The sequence below is a fragment of the Rhineura floridana genome, chromosome 15, assembly GCF_030035675.1.
Source record: "Rhineura floridana isolate rRhiFlo1 chromosome 15, rRhiFlo1.hap2, whole genome shotgun sequence".
Lineage (NCBI taxonomy): Eukaryota > Metazoa > Chordata > Lepidosauria > Squamata > Rhineuridae > Rhineura > Rhineura floridana.
Window position 1 is genome coordinate 12,759,941 of NC_084494.1, and position 18,111 is coordinate 12,778,051.

General features: G+C 45.2%; 2 protein-coding genes across 8 annotated transcripts in view; both read left to right on the plus strand.

Annotated features, from left to right (window-relative positions):
- Positions 1 to 6,348, plus strand: part of LOC133370293 (cyclic GMP-AMP synthase-like) — an 18,830-nt gene extending 12,482 nt beyond the window's left edge. For 4 of the 5 annotated variants that reach the window (XM_061596411.1, XM_061596415.1, XM_061596412.1 and 1 more), the window contains 4 exons: positions 997 to 1,228; positions 2,202 to 2,447; positions 3,527 to 3,626; positions 4,807 to 6,348. In XM_061596411.1, coding sequence (XP_061452395.1) covers positions 997 to 1,228; positions 2,202 to 2,447; positions 3,527 to 3,626; positions 4,807 to 5,269 — 1,041 coding nt within the window. In that variant the 3' untranslated portion in view covers positions 5,270 to 6,348. The remainder of the gene's footprint in view (positions 1 to 996; positions 1,229 to 2,201; positions 2,448 to 3,526; positions 3,627 to 4,806) is intronic. The other variant, XM_061596414.1, reaches the window with a different exon arrangement.
- Positions 1 to 15,570, plus strand: part of RPL11 (ribosomal protein L11) — a 145,236-nt gene extending 129,666 nt beyond the window's left edge. Inside the window, exons 1-6 of one of the 3 annotated variants that reach the window (XM_061596605.1) lie at positions 8,965 to 9,041; positions 10,949 to 11,102; positions 12,372 to 12,478; positions 12,582 to 12,713; positions 14,222 to 14,332; positions 15,489 to 15,570. In XM_061596605.1, coding sequence (XP_061452589.1) covers positions 9,036 to 9,041; positions 10,949 to 11,102; positions 12,372 to 12,478; positions 12,582 to 12,713; positions 14,222 to 14,332; positions 15,489 to 15,518 — 540 coding nt within the window. In that variant the 5' untranslated portion in view covers positions 8,965 to 9,035 and the 3' untranslated portion in view covers positions 15,519 to 15,570. Of the gene's footprint in view, positions 1 to 8,964; positions 9,042 to 9,123; positions 9,339 to 10,948; positions 11,103 to 12,371; positions 12,479 to 12,581; positions 12,714 to 14,221; positions 14,333 to 15,488 lie in introns of those variants that run through there. The other 2 variants (XM_061596607.1, XM_061596606.1) reach the window with 2 other exon arrangements.
- Positions 15,571 to 18,111: the final 2,541 nt, after the last annotated feature.

Consider the following 18,111-nt stretch of genomic DNA (forward strand, 5'->3'; position numbering starts at 1 on the left):
ATTGTGAGCCGCCCTGAGTTCCTTGGAAGAAGGGCGGGGTATAAGTATTTTAAATAAATAAATAAATAATGTGCAGGAAATGCCAGTAGAGTAGCCTTCCCCAAACGTGGGTGATCCCCAGTTGTTGTTGGACTACAGCACTCATCATCCCCAGTCATCCTGGCCAATGGTCAAGGATGATGGAAGCTGTAGTCCATCAACAGCTGGAGACCCAAAGTGCAGCAACTTTTTTTGGTGTACTGTCTGCTAGTGAATGGATAGCCAATGTGGTGCCCTTCAGTTGTTGTTGTACTACAACTCCTATCAGCCCCAGCTGGCATGGCCAGTGGTCAGGGATGATGGGAGCTGGAGTCCAACATCTGGGGACCCACGGCGTAGAAACATTTGCTGGTGTACTGCTAGTGCATGGATAGCTGATGTGGTGCCCTCCACATTGGTTATAAATGGAAAGTTCTTGGACTACAGCTTCCATCAGCCCCACCTAGTATGGCCAATGGTCAGGGATGATGGGAGTTGTAGTCCTGCATCATCTGGAAGGCACCATGTTGGTTACCCCTATGCTAGTGCTAGCTAGCAGAGATAAATCTTTAAATCAGGACTGGGGAACTTTTGCCCTCCAGATGTTGGTGAACTCCAAGTCCCATCATCCCTGTCCATTGGCCATGCTTGCTGGGGCTGATGGGAGTTGTCATTCCACCAGTTCCTCACACCTGCTTTAAGGCCTCATCTCCAGGTAGCTGCCGTCTGTCTCCCTGTTGTGCTTGCATTTTAGTTTAGATTAGCCTTTCCCAACCTCCTCCTCTTCCAGATACCTTTGAACCACAACTCTTATCCTTCCTGACCACTGACCATGCTGGCTGGGGCTGATGGGAGCTGCAGTCCAGCAACACCTGGAGGGCACCATATCAGAGCCAGTGTGACAGGCAGCTTTAGTTCTTCTGCGACACAAGGACTGCCCTGCCCTTTTCTTGAACTGTGCTCTTGGTTTGCCTGCAGTTCTTGCATCCGGGGGAGTTTGAAGTTCTCCTGAGCATCCCTGTCCCAGATTACGTCCAGTACACTGAGGTGGAAGGCTACGGTGGCCTCTTTTATACCCTGACTCTCTTGAGAAAGTCTCGCAGCTTCCCAGCAGCCCTCCTTCTGGAAGATGGGAAGACCATCTCCCCGAGACATATCATGGAAGAATTCTGGAAGCATATCGATCAATTTCTTCAAGTTTTTTATTCAGGTGAGGTTGCTCATCGGGGAGCAGTGTGAGGTGAGCAGTAGTCCAGTTCTCCATGTCCTCCAAGACTGAAAGATGTCTTGAAGCTGAGATAGGAGCCAGCAAACCCATTTTGGCGTGATACGTATGGTTGGATATTAGCTGCCAATCAGTACCGGTGCCAGGCATGACTGGGCCCTTGGGCACCAGCTCATCCCGGGCATGCAGCTCCTGCCTGTTTCACCTACCTCTTTCTTGTCTCCTGTGCTGTGGCAACAGAGGCTTCTCTAAGAGGCTGATGTCCCCACCGCCATCTTGGTTGACGGCAGGAGCATCACCCCCTTAAAAAAGCCTCCATCACCATCTTGGTTGATAGCAATCCTGCGTGCAAAGTGTGCGCAGCCTCAGAAGACAGGAGGGAGAGGTAGGTGGAGCGAGCGAACAGGTGGGCGGCCTGAAAGCTCCCTCTCTGCGATCCATGGCAGGGAGCCTGCCACAGATTGCAGAAAGGGAGCACTAATTCCCCCACCCTAGTAAGGGGCCCCTGTGGTCTGTGGGGCCCTCGGCCAGGGCTCGACATGGCCACCCTTTGGCCCTGGCCCTGCTCCCAATGGCCAGCAGGCTAGGGGTTAGGCATTGTGTCCCTCCAGATGTTGTTAACTCCCATCAGCCCTGGACATTGGCCATATTGGCTGGAGCTAATGGGAGCTGTAGTAGTCCAACATCACCTGTTTCTATTGCTATTTATAAAGATACCTTTGGGTATTAAGCAACTAATAAATCTCAATAATAATAATAAACATTTTAGATAATCTGCCAAGAGATTTTTTTTAAATTAAGTAGTATCTAAATCTTGCTAAATAATTGCTCCTTTTTGCATGCACACACACACACATTTTACAGGTGATTGAAGCAGGCCTGCCTTGCGCTACCATTGCGTGCAGTTTGGTCTTTAGCTGTCTAGTTCATGCATCTAGCTGCTTATTGGGTATCTCAGTGCCTTTTCCAGGTTGGCAGATGAGGCTGGAGAAGAGGAAACCAAACTGTCCAGAGGTGAGCCTGGTGATGCTGGATAACCAAGGTGCCAGGTTCATGTCTGTGAACCTCGTCCCTGCCCTGGAGATAATTGGCCAATGGCCATGCATGAAGAAGGCCAAGGAACTGCTTGAGGAGAAAAAGCTGCTGCATCTGATGAGGGTGTTTTATTTCGTAGCCAAACAGTCCCCTGGGAGACACAACAAAGGTAACCAACTCCTCTTGCCTCAATCAGCTAACCTGCTGCAGATGTTGTAGACCACTGTTCTCAGGTCCCCAGATGTTTTTGGACTACTTAATCCCCAGACAGCATGGTCAATGGTCAGGGATGTTGGGAGTTGGGTCCCCAGATGCTAACGGACTACAAGGTTGAAGAACAGTGTGTTAGACTACAACTCCTATCATCCCTGGCAATTGACCGTGCTGGGTGGGGCTGATGAAAGTTGCGGTCCAAAATATCTAGAGGGCACCAGGTTGGGAAAGGCCAAAAACATTGTGGAATAGGCTTGAGAGAGAAGCTTAGGAGCTTCCAGACTGCCTCTATTTTGCGGGGGCGATTCAAGCCTATACCAGCAATTTTAGGTCTGTGTAATTAAGGTGGGTTAAAGCTGTCTTGCACTCTGGTGCAACAAATCCCAAATCTACTGTAAAAACTCCAGACTTTCTGCAGTTTGGAAAGTGATGGGGAAATGAACTGAAAAAGGTGAATGAATGATTAAGGGAAGACATGTAAACACTAGGGATGGAATCCTCTCCTTTTTTACATTTTTTTTAAGTGTGGCCCCCTGGTGGTCATTAAATGATCGGATTCCTTTTTCCTCTGATATCTTTTCATTTTTTCCAGTCTCCTATGAGAGATATATATAGCTTTGCTTTGCAGAGAATTATCGATATTATAATCGCTATTTATTCATGAATCTCCACTGGTATCGATCTTTATTCTGAACTCCCTAATTATTGCCTGCTTACATTCCTTTTCAAGTGTATTGCAGAACAGATTAAAGTAGTCAGTGTCTTCCCCCCTGCTGCTTACAATCAACATCTCATCCCCCCCCTGCGGCTTTCTGTCTGTGAGTTACAATCAACACTTCATTGACATAAGTGAAAGGGAATACACATTTGAAGAGCTCACATAGAAAGTAGATTGGGCTGAGAAGTGTCTTCTAACATGCTTCCTTGAGCTTTCCTGCTGATTGGAGCCAATCAGAGTGATTGAACAATGTACAAAGCCCTTTGTTCATTTTGACTGCTGACACACAGCGTGGGTATGTGAACTGTATGTTTCAGAGACCTGGAGAATTTCTTTCTGTCATGTGGAAAAAGAGATTTTGAACCGCCACAGCAGCCCCCAAGCATGTTACCAATACCACAGGACAGAGTGCTGCAGGTATGTGCATCTGGGAACATTATCTTAGAAATGTAGGGTTTGGGATTGAGGGGTGCAGTGCTTAGTTTTTCAGACGAGAGGGGCTGGGACCTGTGGGCTGTACCTCCATCTAGACCTCAAAGGTGTCACGTCTATAGACGTCCTAAAGTCAATGCCCCAGGTATTGCTGGGATTTGGAGGTGGAAAAACTGGGGAAAGTGGAGCCTGTGTGGTGTGGGTGAAAGCCTGTTCATCTGCAGGCGTCTGGGCTGAAATCCTGCAATGCAGACATACTAATGATTTGGCCAGGACAAGAGTGTAGACCTAGTATTCACACATTAGTAGTGCTGCTGCAGGTATTTGCATTGTGATTCACCCAGGTTTTGGGGCCCGTACTTTGGAAGGTAGGATAAGAGGAAGCTGCCTTATACTGAGTCAGACTATTGGTCCATCTACTTCAGTACTGTCTACACTGACCGGCAGCAGCTCTCTGGGATTTCAGACAGGGATCTCTCCCAGCCCTACCTGGAGATGTTGGGGGTTGAACCGGGGACTTTCTGTATGCAAAGCAGATGCTCTGCCACTGAGCCATGGCCCTTCCCCATAATTAAGAGGGTGGTTTCTGCTTTTGCTCATCTTTTTAGTGCGGTGAATTGAGTTGGATCTGCCATTTTATGGATATTATTAATTAGCATTTTTGGTTGCTGTTTTTTTTTATTTTTATACTTAGCTTTAATGTTTTGTAAGTAAGTTAGAGTCACTTTTGTGAAAAAGCTTCATCATCATCATCATGGCCAGTGGATCTCAAGCAGAGAATTGTTCTGTAAATCTGCATACCTTTTTATATGAGAAAAGCAATAGTCCTGAACAACTAAAGTCATACTGGAATGTTGTCAGTGTGGTGCCTATGACACCAATACCTTCTGTAACGCCCACAAAATGTTTCAGTAAATATCCATTTTGTGACATGCCATGCCCCTGTGGCAGCCATTTTGTGACATGGCATGCCCTTGTGGCAGCCATTTTGTGACTGGCAGCCACAAAACTTTCTCAAAATGAAGAGACAAACCTCTTTGCCCTGGCCTTTGACAATAACCATCCTGTTCTTTTGATTGCAAGTTTCTTGGGATTGGAAAAGACACCCAAGAAAATACTTGAATGAGTTGACAGACTGAAGACCTTTTTTTTTTGTCTGTTCTAGGAAAGATTGCTTGAAGATGCTGGAGGACCTTGTAGATGCTCTCAAGATGCAATACCCTCAAATGCTGGCTCACCTGACTTCCTACCATCCTCGTACGTCCTTCCTGCACACCCTCTGGGAGTGGAAGACTGATCAAGACTGGAAACCCTCTGAGGTCACTCAGTGTTTTGAGAGGGTCTTGGCCAATTTCATCCACGAGGTGGCCACGGCTCACCTGGCCCACTTCTTCCTTCCCAAATGCAACCTGTTTGGGGCAAAGTTCTTTCCACCCACAAAGCTGAAATTCTTATGGGCGCAGCTGAAAGAAAAGGAAGGAACTCTGAAGACGTTCACCGTGTCCCGCAAAAGAGGCTGTTCTGCCCTGATTGTGAATCCTGACATGACCTGGCCTCTCATGATCACCCTTGGCCTGATAGTTCTGGTGTCAGCTGTTCTTCCCCCAAATGGAAACTTAAGGATATAGGGATACCAGCTTTCACTGTATTAACACAGAAAGAAAGCGCGTTTTAGAATTGTTGTTTGTTAGTGGACAAGCAAAGTCATTTAGTCCTGATCTGACTTGCAACAGAGTGGAGGGTTGTTTCTGATGTAAATTTTTGCCTCTGCAGCAGTGCTTTAGAATAGTTTTCTAGGAAGGAATTTGTATGGGAAAATGTGTAACTGGCCTGGAAAATCCACAAGAAGTTTACACAAGAAACCTGTGAGCATGGTAGCAGGTTCTTGCCAACTCCTGTTCTTGATCCTTCCTGCAAAATCCATATGGGGATCTTTCACTCATTTTCTAACCATATTTCTCTTCCAGATTTTTCACAAGGAGGGAAACATTTTACATCTGTCACCCCTGCCTTTCCCCAGAGATAGATTATATGGAAAGCCCTAGCACATGGTGCTCAATTTCCCTGTGACACATTTGCCCCTTTATGGTTTGATCTTAGAGTACAAGAAAAGCAAAATATGCTTGGAGTATTATGGTGAAATCATATTCTAGAACAATGCAGGGATATGGCCCTATTCCCAATGAAAGGCAATCCCATTTCACTACCACTTTTGAGCAGATCTTTGCACTCTGTTTAGATAGAAATTGCTCCCCGAGAATGTTGCCTTGTGGACTGATGGTCTGTCCTAAATTTAATTTCTCTGTGTGTCTCTGCCCATAACATCCATCTATTGGCTATGTTTCACCAGGGAAGGCTGCATTTAAGAATGTGCAGATCTAGCATTCAGCTTTCCCCAGTCTGGTGCCCTCCAGATGTGTTCAGACTACAACACAACTCTCATCAGTCCCAGACTGCATGGTCATGCTCCATCAGACCCAGTATCATGCTGGCTGAGGCTGATGGGAGTTATAGTCCAAATGATCAAAAGGGCAGGGCACCAGGCTAGGGAATGAAGGCTGCAACAGTGTCATCGGCCTCTGCTTGCTTGAGTATTACTTGAATGACAAATAGGCTGTCCTAGTTTGGTTTGAGAGATTTCCAAGTTCGTGAACGACATAAAAATACAGTTTGTGTTCATTTCCCCCTGCTTGTTTGTTTATTGGTGATCTGACTCAGTGTCCATGTTCTGATGGACTTCGTTGGTTCTAAAAAATGAAAATAAATATATTTTTCAAAAGTTTATTTATTTTGTTTATTACCTTTAAAATCTGCCCTTCCTGTAAAGAGCTTGGGGAATTGTACGTGGTTCTTCTCTCATTGTATCCCCACAATGACCCTGTGAAGTAGGTTAGGCAGAGAGTTAGGAACTGGCATAAAATAATCCAGGAAGCTTCATGACTTCGTGGGAATTCAAACCTAGGTCTGCCTGGTCCAACACTGGCTCTTTATTCCCCTTTGCAGAACTAGAATTCTTCCAGGGAGAGACAATGACTTTAAATCTGTGAATGCTGCAGCTAAATTGCTGACGGGGGGGGGAGGATTTATGTCATTAGCGCTCCAGTAGTGTGTCAACTTCATTGACTCCCAGTCCCAATACACTTCTGGGCCCGATTCAAGGTGCTGTTTTTGACCTTTAGAGGTCTAAACAGTTTGGGACATGGATATCTGAAGGACCACTTCCAGGGCTGGCTCCAGCTTTTTGGGGGGCCCTGGGCACAAGATGCCAGAGGGTCCTTTGGCCCCATCCTTTCATTCTTAAACCACAACCCCCCATTTTGACTCCTCCCATTTAAACTAAAACAACAGCATGCACACAACAGAGAAATAAGCAGTTTCCAACAGTAAGGAGGATGGTAAAGAAGCCTAAAAAGTAAGCAGTGTGTTGTGCAGGCAAGAGATGCTTTTTTCCCGATGGGGAGGTGGAGGGTGGGAGTGGCAGCAGCAGCAGCAGCAGCATGGGTGGTAGTGTCAGGCCAGCTTGGGACAGTGGGCCCATTAGGTTGTGGGCCCTCGGCTAGTGCCCCACCTACCTTGGCCATGCCTGCCGCCGTCCCTGACCACTTCCTTCCACAGGAACCTGCCCCCCTCTACAGGGGCTCTTCTTCACCCCTTCTTGCCCTTTGGAGTGAAGAGGGTAGGGATGTGGCATGTGGTCTTCTCACTGGTGGCAACCGCGCTGTGGAATCTTTTGTTCAATGAGATCTGGCTAACTTCCTTTTCTCCCTGCCCCCCCCCCATTTCTGACTATGTTCTGGCTTCCTAAGATAAGGCAGCCTTGTTTGGATGCAATTTTTATTTGATTTATCCTGATCCCAAGTTCAGCGGCTGTTATTATTTATGTATTTATTATATTGTATTATTTATTTATTTGCTGCAGTTTGTGATTTGACAATTTCAGTGGCTTTACTTATTGTTGTTTACAATTGAAACTTATGACCCTACCTCCTGAGGGTTTCTGGAGCGATGAAAGGGAAATAAATAATAATACATAAATAATAATAAATGCTTAATGTGTAAATCTGAAATAGGTCAGTTTTGATCCCATTTTCACAATTGGGGATGGTGGAGGAGGAGGTTTGAACTAAGAGCCATGTGCCTAAGGTAGTCTATTGCAACAAAATCAACAGAACTTTGTGTCGAGTGGCTGTGTGTCTAACTTTACAGGTGGCAGTCCTCTATTTGAAGGGCTGTTGGTACAACTCCAGCTTAAAGATAGTGAGCTCCTAAGAAGGGAGAGTAGGAGAGGCCTGGAAGTTAGCCATTAAGAGTTAGTACCTGGACAGCAAACTGATCAGGCGCACAGGTCACCTGGGCACAGTCTTCCCTGCTATGGTGAAATGTTTCGTATTGCTATTAAATACTAGACAGGTGCTATCTCTGTTATCTTTTTGGCATCTACTGAAGATCTTCCTCTTTCAACAAGCCTTTTCAGTAGAGACCTTATCCTAGTCTGTGTCTGTGCTGGAATTGTTTTTTAAGATGTTTTAAAAGCTTTTTAAAAAAGATAGCTGTTTTGTTTTAATATGTTTTTAAAGCTGCTTTGTTGTAACATATTTTAAAGTCTGTTTTTATGATGTTTTAGAGTGTTTTTAATGCTTTTGTTTGCCGCCCTGGACTCCGACTGGGAGGAAGGGCAGGATATAAATCTAATAAATAAATTATAGTAATAATTTCTACATTGCATGAAAATGGAAATGGACTGCCTTCAAGTCGATCCCGACCTATGGCAACCCTATGAACAGGGTTTTCATGGTAAGCGGTATTCAGAGGGGATTCACCATTGCCTCCCTGTGCAACAGCTGCACAAACCAGCCCCTTCCTTGTCCGCAACTGCCAGCTGGGATGCAACTGGGCTCCTTGGGACAGTGCAGCTTGCCCACAGCTGCACAGGTGGCAGGGCACGTAACCCCTGAGCCACTCACTGTGGGGGGGATCTTTAGCTGGCCCTTTACACCCAGGAGACAGAAGCGGGGATTTGAACTCATAGACTCTGGACTCCCAGCCAGGCTCTCCTCCCCACTGTATATATGCACCTATAAAGTAGCACAAATTTTATGCAAATCTGTTTGCATCTGTAAATATAAAATAGGACAGGCCATTTTATGCAAATCTGTGTCCTTTTTCCGGCGATCTACAAGTGGCCCCCCAAGTCTAGTGGGTCCTCTTAAAAATAGATTTATACACACCAGTGTCATTACGACAACCAGATGCTGTTCCGCCCTCCTGTTTCCAGAGGGCAGCAGCGTCCCCTTCAAGAAAGCCCTCTAGCCTTCCTTCTCTGTGGCAGCCCAGTGCGACTGGCCGCATAAGATCCCGTTCCGGGCCTCTCGCGATCTTTTCTACGCCCCCAAGATGGCGGTGAGTAACTTGTGTTTAAATACTTGCGCCGGGGGTCGGCTTAAATCCACCCCCATCGTGCCGTGGTCGAGGCCTTCTGGGCAAGCATTTAGCCCAACACGTCGGGGATGGGACGGGGGCCTTAACTGCGGCCGCTTTGGGAAACGGGGCGGGAGCGCCGTAGGAGTAATTGGCTCTGTGGCTGAGCTAGGTTGGGGACTAAAGTTTCCTTCTCTAGCGAGAGGCCTTAAGCCTGGAAGGGGATTCTCTGGCCCTCCGGACGATGCTGAACTACAGCTCCTATTATCCCTGACTATTGTACGTGCTGGCTGAGGCTGACGGGAATTGGCATTTTGGGGGGCACTTGTTCCCCACCCTTGCTCTCAGTGTTTCATTCTGTCTCCTTGCCTGATGGGTTTTCTTTGGTGTTTGCTGTCCAGAAAATCAGTGTATCTCCCAAACTTCCTTTTCTTTGAGGCTGTTTTTTTTTTAACTTGAGACACATTTCTTTAGGCAGTAGCAGGTTGCCACCTCTTTCTCCCTCCTCTCTTTCCCCCTCCCTCTCTCTGAAAGTGGCCTGAAAACACAGAAATGCAGTCAGTGCAGCGTGACCCATTGCTTTGACTCTGTGCCTGGAAAAGCTTCACTTGCTGCCTTCAGTAGGCTTAGTTCTCTCTCGCTTAAGGTTAAGGCTAAAGGTTTGGGGGCTTGTGTAATAAAGTACTCTATACAGAAAAAGTGCCTTGCAGATAGAAAACTAGTATGTTATTAGAAAGGTTAGGCTAGAATCCTTCTACCTGACATGCTAGAAATCTATGGGAAGGGAGTGTTTGGTATGTGTGTGTGGAGTCTGTAATGAAGTGGTACAGCTGAGATGCATGTTGGTCACAACTCGGCCTGCTGTTAGAGGGACCGGACCAAGGGTAGTTTTTTTTTTTTAAGGGATGTGTGGGGTGGAGATGGCAGACTAAACAGAAGGGTATGTACTTTCTCTGATACAGTGTTTGGTTAATCCAGTGAAATTACCTTTTTCTGGTTATGCGCTTCTAGTTGCTGTCGCAGAACATTCCCCCCCCCTTGAGGCAGGGATGTTTTGGGGGTGGGAGATCAGCCCTTTTACAGCACTCTTTACCTTTAGGGACGGCAAGAAGCTACTTTATACCAGGTCAGATGGGTTGACTTATCTAGTCTGTTTGTTCAGACTAGTAGCAGACACAGGGCTTTCCTGCTGCATACTATCTTATCCTTTTTAGCTGGAGAGGTACGGGTTTAAATCTAGGGCCTTCAGCGTGGAAATGCTTTCTACTATTGAGCTATGGCTCCCCCTTTCCTGTTTTGTGATGGATAAATAATAAAATCCTTGACTTTAGTCATATTGACTTCTTGTGGTTTTTACTATGCTTTTCTGGGCAAAGCCTGGGCAAAGTGGTTTACAAAAATGAAAGCTACAAGTGCAATAAGTCAATATTAGTAAAACAAAAGATCAAACAGAGTCACAAAGTTAAAATCGAACTCAGAACTGCCTTAAGAACTCTTGTAAGTTTTCTCCACCTCTGCTGCACACTGGATTTCATTTACTGTTTGCAAACTCTCATGATAAATCTCCCATCATTCCTGACAAGTGGTCATGCTGGCTGGAGCTGATGGAAGTTGGAGTCCCAGTAATATCATGGAAGCCAAACATTCTCCACCCAGGTGTTGGGTCTCAGAGTTGCCATGCTTGCAAATGTTAAGGATCTTACAAACACTGCTGTTACTTTCATGTACTTTTTAGATTGTTAGCCTGTGGGCAGAGACTGTCTTAGTACTCACTGTTGTATGCTGATCTGAAGAGCCTGTTGGTTAAAGGGCAGGGTAGTAACACTGTAAATAAATAAATATGTGCTTGGGGTAGCTTCAGCATGTTTTCTTTTTCCACCATTGTACAGCAACAAGATCAGGGTGAGAAGGAAAACCCCATGCGGGAGCTGCGCATCCGCAAACTGTGCCTGAACATCTGTGTTGGGGAGAGTGGAGATAGACTCACCCGGGCAGCCAAAGTGTTGGAGCAGCTCACAGGCCAGACTCCTGTTTTCTCAAAAGGTAAATCTGTCAGAAGGCCGTTACTGAAGTTTCTAGAGCAAAAAGCCTGAAATGTACACCAGATTTGATTTATTTTGAACGGGAACCTACATTTCATAATATCTGTAACATCCAGTTCTTAATCTCTTGCAGCGTTGCCAACATCTAGGACTAGAGTCTAGTGGTGGGAGCCTTGATTAGTTCTTAATCAACCATTTTCAAACTTTTCTTCAACCATGAGGATTAGAAAACTTTTGAGAAAAATGAGAGTTGGATTCTAAATTAGCCTATCAATGTTATCAAGAGTAGTTTCTGATCCCTGGATGCGGACTTGATGCAGAAATAGCACTCACAGAGGTAGTACCTCGCCCAGCAAGTATGAGATAGATGGACTCAGACCAATGCCTTAGAAGTTTATGAAACTTGGCTTATTTTTATACGGAGTGCTACAACGCTTGAACACGGATTTCACACATGCCCATGACCCATAATTACCTCTGGAAAGACATTTTTGGTTAAGATACATAATTCCTTTTTTGTTATGCATGGAATGAGAATGCCCCATTCTCCTTGTTTTTGTTGTATTGTAGATCTTTGTTACCTGTAAGAAAGAAAATCAATAAGTTTTTTTTTTAAAAAAAATAGTAGTTTCTAAGCCAACCTTCTCAACTTGCTGTACTCCCAATGTTTCTACTACAACTTCCAGCAGTCCTGGTCAGTGGGTAGGCATGACTGAAGTCCAAACTGTTTTAGGGTCTTGACTGAGTCAGATAGCGACGTATTTTAGTTTGGAACTTGCCTCTTGAACCCATCTCCTGATCAGAAGTACAGGCATACCCCGCTTAACGTTGCTTCACTTAACGTCGCCTCGCTATAACGTACATGCTCCGTACGTCCCCATACCCCGCTTAACGTTTGTGCACTTCGCAATAACGTATACTTTATTGGCATGACGCCGCTGCCATCTAGTGGTGATTGCATGCAGTACAAGTGAAGACAATTGCTTCACTTAAAAGTTTATTTTCGCTTAAAGTATACTGTCCGGTCCCATTGCGAATGTTAAAGCGGGGTATGCCTGTATAACCTGGGGTTATCAGTGCGGTAATCTGTCTCTATGGCTTGTTTGTAAACATGGACCAAGCATTTGGATGTTGTTATCTTAAATACTGAGCTGGCTGTTGGGCAGGCTTTTTTGGCACCTTGTTTTTCTCTCCCTTGAATATATCATGCCTTCTGGCACTTTTGCTGACCCTTTGAACAAACTAGCTGAACATCGTATTTCTTTTGCAGCTCGATACACTGTCAGGTCCTTTGGGATCAGGAGAAATGAGAAGATAGCCGTCCACTGCACTGTACGTGGGGCCAAAGCAGAGGAGATCTTGGAGAAAGGGTTGAAGGTGAATTTTTGTCCTTGCTGTATTTGAATGCTTTCTTAAGAGAATTTGGCACACGGCAGGGAGAAACATGACAAAAGCTTAAAGCCAATAATCCATGTTTCAGGTGCGGGAATACGAGCTGAGGAAAAACAACTTCTCCGACACTGGCAACTTTGGTTTTGGGATCCAGGAACATATTGATTTGGGGATCAAATATGATCCTAGCATTGGTATCTACGGCTTGGACTTCTATGTGGTTTGTATACTTGACTTACCCTTTTTCTTTCTTAGGCTGTAATCCAGAGGTCTTGTCTTGTAACGGGTTGGTCAGTCTTACTATCTCACTCACTGCAGGGGCAGCAGCCATTATTTGCATGGTTGGATCTGGGAAGACTGAACAAATGTTGTACCAAGTACACTTGATGCATGAATGCAAAGGTAGCCTGATATTTGATTGCTCCAAGTCATATCTAGTTAACATTGGCATCCATGGACCCCTGAGTTAAGTATGAGGTTAGGTAGGCCCATAGCTTGATTTGTGAGTATGTGGAGAGATGTGTGTAAACCACCTTCCCACTCACTGTTTGGCCCAATGCTATTTCTACCAACAACTGTGAAGAGGAACCGTGTGGTTTGGCCAAATGACAATTCTTTCTACACCAGCTTTGCCACTTGATATAACCAGCTTCAAATTCCCACTTTATCAAGCTTACTGGGTGAGGAGAGTGTCCTCTCTATCATAGCTGACCAGGGCAGCTGTGATGATTGAATTGGACCGAACTGTAAAATGTCTACTCTGAAGAGCATTACTGGAATGACTGCTATTTATTCTTTACTCATGAAGCCATAACGGTATGCATCAGAATAATTTTTTGAGTATTTGGGTGTGTGTCAGTTTTGTTTATTTCAGGGTGTTTAATGTGCCTGGAAGTGAGATTTGACATGCATGTCCAATAAAACGTCGGACGCTGCTCTTAATATTTTAGCTGGCTTGCAGCGAGTTCCCTCATGATGCTTATAGTTTTAAAAATAGACTGCTGTCACCAGCTTTCTCCTCAGTTTTTTGATGTAGTCGGGTTTTTTTTGTTGTAAGTCTCCTTGTGGGGCCCAGCAGGCGGAAAAGTGGTTTTAAAATGAATGCATTGAAAAGCTGTTTGTATGATGTCTGTGTGTATTTTTAAAAAGGAGTGTAGGAATTAGTTCTAGGCGAGTCTTACTCATTACTGTTGTATGACTTTGCCTATTTCATTGATTTTGAAAAGTGTGTGTGGGGTATTGTATTGCATCCTTCCTCCAAGGAACTCTGAGCAGCATTTTAGTCTTGCAACCTGCATCTGTGAGATACCTTAGTCTGAGAGTGGCTTGCATCAGACCACCCAGCTCTTCATTGCCAACAAGGTATAAACTAGAATTGTCTCGCATCCAAATTCAACACTTTAGCTGCTGCTGCTGCTGCAGCACATATACTCTGTAAGCTGCAACCCCCTTTCTTTTTTATAGATAGTCACTCCCAAAGCATTTTTCCAGTGCTATGCAATAACTAAACATGCTGTCACAAGCACAAACCTAAGTCCTTAGAAGGTGCTTCTGCATTATCACTAGATCATAACAGATCTATTGAGCCTCTTTTTTGGGTGCTAGGTTATCTGTTGGGCTCTTTTCTTAAACTGCTTTCTCAACCACTCTGAAAGATGGGAGTCTATCTGAAATGGCTTCCTAAAGTTAGCTCTTTCGGAATAAACGAAGCTTGTGTTACTGCTGCAGGTTCTGGGCAGGCCTGGCTTCAGCATTGCTGACAAGAAGCGCCGGACTGGCAGCATTGGGGCCAAGCACAGAATCAGCAAGGAGGAAGCCATGCGCTGGTTCCAGCAGAAGGTAAATTCTGATTTAAGCTCTTAACAAGCTTGCAAAAGACATTTGGTCAGCTTTGTTGATTTCTCAGAGCTGTGTGGCAGGCATCTCTTAAACTGTTTTGGACCAATATGTCTCAAAGAGACCATTTCCTCCATATTGTACAGTGATGCTAAGATCATCCAGAGGTTACTATCAAACACAATCTACAGCTTCTAGCCTTAGTATCTTTAGGATGGGGTTTGGGATAAGCTTGGCCTATGCTAAACTGTAAGCAAGAGCAGAGATATCTTAAACTGTGCTCAGTTCTTATTATCCACTTCTAGAAAAATCCCAGTACATCATTCTTACAGCAATTCTGTGGAGGTGCATTGGACTGTTATCATTAGCCCACCCTAGTCTAATGGAGCTCTGTTTAAACATTGTAAAAGATGCGTATAAAAACTTTGTATTCTTCAGCAAGGTGGCTTGAAGTTCCTTTTGTGGCTCAAACATTTTTTCACTTTATAGGGAAGTGTTGTGAGAAGTGTATTAGTAATAGGAATGTGCCTCAACACGGCCAGTATTTATCACGTGCCATTTATGAGCTTCTCTTTTCTAGCACTCTTACTGCATGAGAAGCTTGTTAATAGTCTCTTGCCTGGTTGCCTGTGGGGAATAAAAATGGCTTTTCAGGCAGCCAGATGAAAAGCCTGCTGGATCAGGCCAGTAGCCCATCTAGTCCAGCATCTTGTTCTCACAGTGATAAAGCAAATGTCTGTGGGAAGCCCACAAACAGGACATGAGCACAAGAGAACTCTTCTCTCCTGTGGTTTGTAGCAACTGGTATTCCCAGACATGCTGACTCTGACTTACACAGCATAAGGTCACTTCATGAGTAAATAAATAACACACAGCAACTTCGATGGCCAGGGATGTGGGATGTTGAGGGGCAAAGGAGCATAGGAAGCTGTCAGGCCTCCTGTGGTTGGCTTGGTTCTCTTTTCTGTGCAACAACAACAAAAGAGCAATGTACAGGCTAGTGATTTTTTTCCGGGCTGCTAACTTCTGAGGGTTTATTTGCAAGTTCATCATGCCACTTTGTAATAGAGATGACATATGAAAAATCATTGCTGTAAAGAAATGCTTTAAAGAATAGTCTGTCTTGCACATTTCTGATGATCCTTTTCTTCTCTTGCAGTACGATGGCATCATCCTTCCTGGTAAATGAAAAGCTTCCAGTGTAAAAAAAAAAAAAAAAAGTAAATTTTCCCATTGTTTAACTTGCTGCTGTGTATTTTGTGGTGGTTCATCTTTTGTCCCTTTCCTAAAGTTGATGATCCCTTAGATCTGGATCAGTGCATTTCCCCCTCTCTGTGCTGTGTCTTGAACTATTGCCTGCCTCTGGAGGCATGGCACCAGATGCAATAGGACTGGGAGGGTCATGTCCAAGCAACAGCAGACATGCAGTGAGATTCAGTCAATTGCTGAAGCCTGTGGTTTGGCTGGTGGGGAGGTCACTGCTCAAGTACAGAGGATGGTGTAGAAGGGGGGATCCTTCTGATTCTTTCCATCACCCCCCACAAAAATTGCATAGTACGGCCTGTCACTGGCTCAGTCAGGGAGACTTCAGTTCCTCCAGCCTAGGCTGTTGGCCGTCAAAGACAGATGATTCCTATACTCCTTGCCTAATTGCTAACATATGCCCATGCTCTGCTGCAGGAGATCGCGCACCTCTTTCAAGATTAGTATGGATGATACCCTGTGGGCCTGTCCTGGGAAAATATTTCAATTGTTTTGACATTCAGGCAAGCACCCTTACCTCGTCACGTTCCTCTGAGGGAACCCAAAGAGGCATACAGAGGACTCCCATCCTCTTTCCTCCAAGCACCGACTTTAGACCCAAGCCTGGTTAGCTTCAACGCAGCTGCTGCATCATGTGCCGTCAGATAATGTGCTGGCTGTCATTGGTACAAAAGGGATTTTGTAAAAATGGATTCATATTCCCTGAGTGGGGTGGAGCTCTGAGTCTTTGCTCAGACTGCCTCCTTGCACATGCTGTTACTAATCCTCCTGTTCCGGTTATGATCCGTGCTCGATACTTGATAGCTGCAGTATTGGGGTGTTTTGTTTCAGCCTGGGAGCTATTAAAATGCTCCATTGGTTTTGACCAGCCATGTGGAAGTTTACTGAGAAAATAGAATACAGTGCAATAGAAAAGTGTAGCACAAGTGATAATGTGAAGGAAAATTAAATCAATTCTGGTCCTTCACGGATAGACATGCGCTTGTACACACACACAAACAGAGTGTGAATGGCTACCTTCTCAGAGTTAGCCCAAAGCCATTCCAACAGAAAATAATTACTCAGATTCTGGAGCCCAATGGTAAGAGGAAGAAGGGGAAGGCAACACCTCTGAAGGTGACCTTTAGCATGTGTGTGTTTGATGAAGAAAGGGGAAGGGTTGCCCCAGTGATACTCATGTGCAGTGATAACAGGGACAGGGATCTATCACCTCTGTTTGCAGAGGTAGGCACATGTAAATTGGCATGGGTGAGCTGATATGGCAGGATTTTTCTTTAGCTATTAAGAGTGGCTATAGCGTAGTGTCAGAGTGCTTACTAGGTCCAGGTTCAGTGCTTAGCTCTCCATCATAATGGAACTGGTCCAGGCAAGACCTGCCTTGAGACCTCAAAAATGCAATGTTGGCACCAAAATTGGACAGTGCAAGTATTTCTGTCTCTTCAAACTTGCAAGTAGCAGTGGAGGCTAATCCAGATAAGGATTGTGAGGGAGGGGGAGGTTTTAATTCCCCCCCATGAACCTGACCTTCCCACAGCTGCTATCTGTAGAGGTTTTAAAGAGATGCACTCACACATTTGGGTTGTTGCATGTAGTCTGGCCCTCACTTGGAGTAGATAATACTGGGCTCGATGGACCAATGATCTGCCTTGATATAAAATAGCCTCCCCATTGGCCAGTCAAGGCGTGCCTGTGTTAAAATAGGGAGAAAGCTTGTGCCTTCCTTGTCGATGGTCTGCACTTTTTCTAAGAAGGCTTGACTTGTAAACGAAAACCGCCACCCCAGTTTCACAATCCCCTGTGTCTGAACCACCTCAATACAAGCACTTCAAAGCACATGTGCTCTCTTTCCCCAGGGCGGTAAGGGAAAGTGCTGTCAACCACCCTGCAATTAACTGGTCTCTACTTGCCTCTCATAACTACTTTGTCCCCTAGCAACGTACTTCCTTGAGCTGGGGGGTGAAAGAGAAATTATGAATGTAAGGAGACGGTGGTATATACCTCCCCTGCCCCCCCCCCCAAAGCCACTGGATTGCCTGGTTCTGCTGTGTATTAGAGTCCAGATTATAGAGATTCAGGAAGATGGAAAGGTGCTGTGGAATGATACATTCCTCTGTTTATGGGGAAGGACCATGACTCTACGGAAGAGAACATGCTTTGCTACAAAAGGTCCCAGGTTCAATACCTGCCATCTCTAGATAGGGCTGAGAATGTTTGTTGGATGAAGCACGGTTGAGCTCTGCCAGTTGGTGGAGACAATATTGAGGTGGATGGACCAATGACTTGATATAAGGCATAAGGAGCTCCCTTATACTGAGTCGGACCATTGGTCCATCTAGCTCAGTACTACACACTGACTGGAGTCTCTCCCAACCCTACATGGAAATGCCGGGGACTTGGCACTTTCTGCATGCAAGGTAGATGTTCTACTATTGAGCAATGGCCCTTCCCCCTATGTTGCAGCTTTTATCTGAAGTACTAAGGCTAGTGTGGTGATGCCATATCTAAAGGACAGAGAAAGA